At 40.9% G+C, this 8,021-nt stretch overlaps 1 protein-coding gene across 1 annotated transcript in view; it reads right to left on the reverse strand.

Moving 5' to 3' along the window:
- Nucleotides 1-504: 504 nt before the first annotated feature.
- mdga2a (MAM domain containing glycosylphosphatidylinositol anchor 2a) overlaps nt 505-8,021 on the reverse strand; it is a gene marked incomplete at its 3' end in the record, with an annotated part of 99,827 nt that continues 92,310 nt past the window's right edge. The window contains exons 14-17 of the mRNA XM_079221208.1: nt 1,917-2,069; nt 1,597-1,727; nt 1,324-1,423; nt 505-593 (exon numbers count right to left, since the gene is read on the reverse strand). Of these exons, the coding sequence (XP_079077334.1) occupies nt 505-593; nt 1,324-1,423; nt 1,597-1,727; nt 1,917-2,069 (473 nt within the window). The remainder of the gene's footprint in view (nt 594-1,323; nt 1,424-1,596; nt 1,728-1,916; nt 2,070-8,021) is intronic.

Consider the following 8,021-nt stretch of genomic DNA (forward strand, 5'->3'; position numbering starts at 1 on the left):
GGCTGGTTCACTGTGGCACCAAATAAACTATTTCTGTGTGATTTAATTACAATAAACGGATACAATTTATGCCGAAATAACTTTATAATGATGCAGCTTTGTAAAAAGTCTGAATCCAAGTTTTGTGAGTTCTCAAGACGCTTGTTTTCTGAATGGAGTTTGGTTTGAGCGGTGCTAGGCTAGCTAACATTATGACGTCACATTGTCGAAATACAGCAGCGTTGTTTGACACAAACATTTATGCTCATAGTTTCCTTTGGTCTCTGCCCTAACGGCAGGTGTGATTTCATGTCTTCTCATTACTCGATGTGAACATTAGCATTTTGTTAGCTTAGCATAAAGACTGGAAGCAGTTGGGAACAGCTCGATGTTTACTAAACTGTTGGACTGCTCCTTTAAGCGTCGGCCATGTTGGAGGGAAGTCTCTGGCCGCATCTTTGGTTGTTAAGGGGAGAGGGGTGTAGAAGAGTCAAAGTTTGTGGCGTCCCGTAGAAGGGGGTGGGGTCACCTCTGCCGGCCAATCAGAGCCAGACTCAGAGTGACGCCCAGCTGCCATATATGGGGGGATGAAGGCGGGGCAAGCGACCTCAGATCTGAGGAACAAGAGAGAGAGAAGTTTTCAAAGTCAAGGAGGTGAAAGAGGTCGTTGTGTAACTGATGAACATGTTAATAGTTTATTAAGTTATTAGCTCTGATGGATTAAACCCTCAAAGACGCACCTTTACCTAAGTAACTAACCAACTAACTATTTATCTATCTGTCTATTCAACTCATTAACTAACTACCATCCGACTAACTAATTAACTAACCAACTAACTCATTAACGAACAACTAACTAACTAGCGGATGATCTACATATATAACTAATTAACTAACTAACTAACTAACCATCTAGCTAGCTATCTACCTAACTGAATAACTAACCAACTAGCTAGCTAACGAGGGGGAGGGGAACCGTACTCACTGTTAACTAACAAATTATTTCACTAACTAATCAACTAATTAACTAACTGACTAACTTACTAAATCATTAACTGGACGGCCAACTCTAACCATCTCTAACTCTCCAACTAACCATCTAGCTAGCTAACTTACTGAATAACTAACCAAGTAGCTAACCAACTAACCATCTAGCTAACTAACTAACTAACTAACTCTATAACTAACCATAGAGATAGCTAGCTAACTTACTGAATAACTAACCAAGTAGCTAACTAGCTAACTACCCATCTTGCTAACTAGCTAATTCACCGACTAGCTATCTACCTAACTGAATAACTGACCAACTAGCTAACTAACGAGGGGAAGGGGAACCGTACTCACTGTTGGGGGGAGGGTCTTTACATTCGCCCTCCTTGATGGTGACATCATCGATGGCAATATCTCCCTCGATACCGGTGCCGCGGACTCCCTCCATCACTATCTACCACAGAAGAAGAAGACAGGAAGCAAAGAGGCGCACAGACGTTCTCCACACTCTGTTTCACAATAAAAGCGTGACGTGTTTTATTGTGAAGGATCAGCAGGAGAAAACGTTGCGTGAACTTTGACACATTTTGACGCATCCAGGTGAAATAAAGTGGGCGGGGTCTGTACCTGGAAGGCTGCAGTCGGGTGGATGTTGACCTTGGCTTGCCGCCATCGGTCTCCTTGGTTACCGATCAGACTCCAGACCGAGGTGTCCGTCACCGTCTGAGCCTTCTGACGCAGAAAGACGTTCAGAGCTCCTGCAGACACATATTTATTATTTATTAATATGTATTTATTTACTTACTTATTATCAATAACATGTATTTATTTACTTATTTATTAATCATATTTATATTGATTTATTTACTTATTTATTGCTATTATTATTATTCATATTTAAATAATTATGATGTCGTCCTGTGTCTGAGGGCCGGCTGCAGACTTACCGACGTGTTTCCCGTACATGTGGTAATAGAAGGCGAAGCAGTAGGTGACGGAGGAGGAGGAGGTCTTGGTGTTCATGTTGAAGGTGGGCGACAGCAGCCGGGCCTTGTCTCCCTGCAGCCTCGGCCTTGACGTCTCGATGTACATGTAGAAACCTGTGAGAGCACAACAACACAGGCCGGGGTCAAAGGTCACAACTCATTATACATATTGATTTAAAGATGTTTGTTTCATAATGTCAGCCACCATTAGCAAGATGGCTAAAATAATATTAAAACTAGAATATGCTCTTATTCTAGTTTATTTAAAAACATTCAACGTTTAAAAAAGATCAGTTTTAGAGCTCCTGGAAAAAGTTCTCCAGAGCCTCCAGCAGGAGAACCTGCTCTCCTCTCCTCTCCTCCTGGTGGGGACGAGTCCGCCTACAGGTGGGAGACTGACCATCTGGTGACCTGGTGCAACAACCAGGAGCTCAACGCTCTAAAGACAGTGGAGATGGTCCCCTATCACCCTGTGTGACTCCCCTCTCACCCTGTGTGACTCCCTTATCACCCTGTGTGACTCCCCTCTCACCCTGTGTGACTCCCTTATCACCCTGTGTGACTCCCCCATCACCTTGTATGACTCCCCTCTCAACGCTGTGGAGTCCTTCCTCTTCCTGGGCTCCATCCTAACCCAGGACCTCAAATGGGAGCTGAACATTAGCTCCATCACTAAGAGGCTCAGCAAAGGATGTTCTTCCTGAGGCAGCTGAATAAATTCAACCTGCCAAAGACAATGGATGGTGCACTTTTACACTGTCATTGAGTCCATCCTCTACTCCTCCATCATCATTGAGTCCATCCTCTGCTCCTTCATCATTGAGTCCTTCCTCTGCTCCTCCATCATTGAGTCCATCCTCTGCTCCTATGCTGCAGCCACTGCCAAGGCTGCAGCGCATCATCCACTCTGCTGAGAGGGTACTTGGCTGCAATCTGCCGTCCCTCCAGGACTTGTTCGCTTCAAGGACTCTAAAGCGGGCAAGAAAGATTGTAGCTGACCCCTCTTACCCTGGACACAACCTGTTGGAGTCCCTTCCATTTGGCAGGAAGCTGAGGTCCATCAGGACCAAGACCTCACGCCACACCAACAGTTTCTTCCTGTCGGCAGTCGGGCTCATCAACAGAGACCGGGTCCCCCTAACAGAGCCCGGGTCCCCCACTGACTGACTCTGTCAACCCCAGGACAATTCTCTACCGGTCACTCCCCTGCACATCCCTTCATACCTCATATTTAAATACATATGTCACTTTAACATTACACTTTAACACACACCTACATTACACTTGTTTGTAGTACTGTTTTCTGTTTGTCTGTGCACTTTATTTTATATTCTATTGTAAATGTAATATGTTTCTATTGCACTGTGTTGATTGTTGCTGTTTGTCTAATGTATGCACCACCTGTCGCGGTTTGGGTTTTTCTGGGTTCCTCTTTTATTGTGAAGTCCTTGTCTTGTGTGTCCTCTGTGTTCCTGCACTTCTTGCCCCTGTGATTGTCCGTGATTGTCTGCCCTGTTCCCTGATAGTGTATTCCCTTCACCTGTGCTGCCCTCATTGTTTTCCACCTGTTACCTTCCTCTGGTATTTAAACCCTGTTTGTCTCCTGTCCCCTTGTCGGATTGTACTGTTTGTCACTGTGTACTACTGTGAGTAGACTGTGTTTGTCCTGTCGGATCTGTTTTTTGTGCTCCTTGTTCTCGTCCGGTTTGTTTGATTCCTGTTTGATTCCTTGGACGTTTTCCCCTCGGCCTGTTGAAGGCTTCTCCTTAGTTTTTTGTAAATAAATATAATTTTTGAATTGTTGCTCTGGCGTTTGCGTCCCTCTCTTTGAACCTACACGTGACACCACTTGCCAAGACAAATTCGTATGTGAAACTTACCTGGCAAATAAATGGTTCTGATTATATAGTTAGGGCCCGAGCACTGACGTATTCAGAGTCGAGGACCTATTGAAATGCTAAATATTATTATTACTAGGGCCTGAGCACTGACGTAGTCAGAGTCAAGAACCTATTGTTATTCGAATGTTTGTTTATTGTTCTTCACCAATGCGCAGGGAAAAGAGGTGCTTGGGATTAACCTAAATTCTTCAAAATTTGCACAACCATCCGACTCGGCGAAAATTTTAATATAATTTGGGTGTCGGACAAAAGTCTGAGAAAATGTCTCTATAGCGCCCCCTTTAGGCAGAAAGGCTACGCTTTTTGCCAACTATGGCCGATTGACTTGAAATTTTACACACATGTCCGGGTAGAACTGCTCTACAAAAAACTCATCCGTGAAATTAAAATGCGCCTAATTAGATTTTCCGCCATTTCAAATTTTGTAAAAAACACATTTTTGCCCATTCCTCCTAAACGCTGGGTCCATTTCTTACGAAATTTTCCGTGGATAATCATTGGGTCAATAAGATCAAAGGAAGTCTCCCACTTTATTGATATCTCATTGCATTCAGAAGTTATTAACCAATTAACCTCTTAGGGGCGTGGCTCAATATGTCAATACACATAACTTCCAAATTACTTGGCCTATCTTCACAAACTTTGTAGTATATGTCAACATCGTGTCCCTTAACATACTTAAATTGTTTCACAATATTCAGACACTAGAGGGCGCTGCAATGAACCGCTCAATTTTGGCATTTTCCTTGTTTTCAGGCGTTGTATTCTGACGAACTCCTCCTAGAGATTAAACACGATTGATTTCACATTCGGGCAATATGATGCTGAGACCTTTGCAGGGAAAAGTGATTTCACGATTTTAAAAATATCAAACTATGTGAGCACAGAGCAGCGCCAAAGAGACACTCGGCCGTACATGATGGAATCTACTCCATATTTCTCATATGTCATGACCTCTTGACCCTGAAGACATCCATATGATCATTTTTAATCCTAGTCATAGCGCCACCTAGATGAAACAGGAAGTTACATGTTTTATACTTGTACACCGTGCGCCTCACAGATTATTCAGATCCCTCTCAAAATGTGTCGGAAGAGACTTAAGACATTGATAATGCATCACCTTGAAGATTGTAAGGATCCGTTGAACGGCATCGCGTGGGAGCATCGCGGAAGTTCGATCCTTCGCCATGACCGAATAAACCGATGTAACTCGACTCCACATGATAAGATCCTTTCCAGGTTTCACATGTTTGATGAGACTCCAGGCCTGAAGACATGTGCAGTCTAATTTTTAATTAGAGTCATAGCGCCACCTAATGGCAACAGGAAGTACATATTTCTATACTTATGGCTTGCTTCTCTTAGTCAGTCAATCAGATCAACTTCCAATTCCTTCTAGACAAACATAAGACTTTTATGATGCCAGCCCACAAAGCTTTTGATGTTTCGTGAAACGCTGTTGCCCTGGCGACCCATCCTTCGCGGTCAACAATAAAGTCCCTTTTGAGAGACTAGGCATGCTCGACAGGTAACTAAATTTGGCAGGCACAATTAAAGGCAAAGATGTAGTTACTTGATGTGATTTGAATGACTCAAAATGGCACTTTGGCTCGATAGCGCCCCCTACAAATATTCAATTAAGCAGCCCCAGCGCTACGGTTGACCTACATGTATGAAACCTGGTAGCCATATGTAACACATGTAAACTTAAAAATAACTCTCTTGGGACCATGCTCTAAACCATACAGGAAGTCAGATAGCGCCCCCTAAAATACGTGTTTTTTTTGACAACCTGTGAGATGTGATAGCCCACAGTTTTTGACCTGAAATTTGGCACATATGCACCGGTTGTGTCTGCTCTACAAAAAAGTAGACAAACACCGCCGACTTAGAATTTCAACTATTTTTAATTTTGTGAAAAACAATTTTATTCCCAAATCTTCCTAAACGCTGGGTTCAATTTGTATTAAATTCTCTGTGGATCATTAATGGTTCCATTTCATACAAATATATCAAAAGCTTGTTTGTATCTCATTGTGTTCAGAAGAAAAGGACCAATGGAGTTCTCAGGAAAATATTCAACTAAATTCAACAAAGCAGCCCTTGCAGTACGTTCAACATAGACATACAACATTTGACAGGCATATATACCACATATCAACTTACAAATAAGTCTCTTGGGATCATGCTCGAAACCGTTCCGGAAGTCGGCAAATTTCATTTTCTTCGTTCATTTCTAGTTCAAATTGCCATAGTTTACCAGTAGGTTGCGCTTTGACTATGAGTTAATATTGACATGCAGAAGTCTTCAAGCCATTACTCTCATAAAGCATGTTAACTTTGGAACAGTTGTGAGAAAGTACAGTTGAGTTACAACAGCTTGCTGCATGATCACGAACCATATGAAATAGTCGTCACACCACTTCCACGCCGTTCCATGAAACCTCAAGCTTTTGATCACTTTTAATACATATTTGTATCTTTTATATATATATCTATATACATATTTACATGTATAAAATATATATACATATATTCCATTTTCCAGAGGTCAACCTTTCTGAGAAAAAGAGGAAATATGTGTCTGTCATCACATCAAATGACAGAACTCAGTCTGCGCTTCCAAGATCTTTCTGAGAAAGAATTCAAGCTGTTCTCGACTCCCTTCCTGATGATGCAGAAGAAGTGAAGAGAGTCTGAACTAGAACTGATGGAGATGCAGTGATGAATCTCTGAAGAACCAGCTTCAGTTTCCCTCCCTACCGACTTCTACTGGAGCTTGGAAAAGGCCCAAAAGGCCAAATTTCCTCTGATGTGATTCTGTTATTTATTTATATATATATATATATATATATATATATATACATATATACATATATATATATATATATATATATATATATATATATATATATATATATATATATATATATATATATATATATGTATATATATATATATGCATAATTGACCTCATTTGATTCATTTGGCCATACACCTCACCTGAGTAGCCCAGAGTTTCATATATTTTTCTGTTTGTGGCCCTCGGTGAAAAAAGTTTTGACAGCCCTGATATATGTGTATATATATAATATATATAATATATACACATATATATATATATATATATATATATATATATATATATATATATATATATATATATATATATATATATATATATATATATATATCTATCTATATATATGTGTGTATATATATATATACATATATAAATTATAAATATATATATAAATTATAAATATAAAAATTATAAATATATATATTAAATTAAAGCTGCTCGCAGCTGTGACTGAGCCGAAGGATCGCCGGCTCTCCCGGCCTCGAACATCCGCCTGGCAGGCGAACGTTCTCGGACGGACGAGCCGGCGACCCTTCGGCTTACCCCGACGTGTTTGAAGCGAGGGCCCAGTCACAGCTGCGAGCAGCTTTAATTAGGGCCCGAGCACTGACGTAGTCAGAGTCGAGGACCTATTGAAATGCTAAGTATTATTATTATTAGGGCCTGAGCACTGACGTAGTCAGAGTCGAGGACCTATTGTTATTCGAATGTTTGTTTATTATTGTCGACCTATGCGCAGGGAAAAGAGGTGCTTGGGATAAACCTACATTCTTCAAAATTGGCACACCCATCCGACTCGGCGAAAATTTTAATATAATTTGGGTGTCGACCAAAAGTCTGAGAAAATGTCTCTATAGCGCCCCCTTTAGTTGTGAAAGCCCACCGTTTTTGCAAACTTTGACCGATTGACTTGAAATTTTACACACATGTCCGGGTGGGACTGCTCTACAAAAAACTCACCCGTGAAATTAAAATGCGCCTAATCAGATTTTCCGCCATTTTGAATTTTGTAAAAAACACATTTTTGCCTACTCCTCCTAAACGATAGGTCCATTTCTTACGAAACTTCCTGTGGATCATCATTGGCTCAATGTGGTCAAACTATATTTTCAACTTTGTTGATATCTCTTTGCGTTTAGAAGTTATTAACCAATTAACCTCTTAGGGGCGTGGCTCAATTTGTCAATACACATAACTTCCAAATTACTTGGCCTACCTTCACAAACTTTGTAGCATATGTCAACACCGTGTCTCTTAACGTACCCACATTGTTTCATAATATCCTTGTTTTCAGGCGTT

The sequence above is a fragment of the Taurulus bubalis genome (assembly GCF_910589615.1).
Source record: "Taurulus bubalis genome assembly, chromosome: 1".
Classification (NCBI taxonomy): Eukaryota; Metazoa; Chordata; class Actinopteri; order Perciformes; family Cottidae; genus Taurulus; species Taurulus bubalis.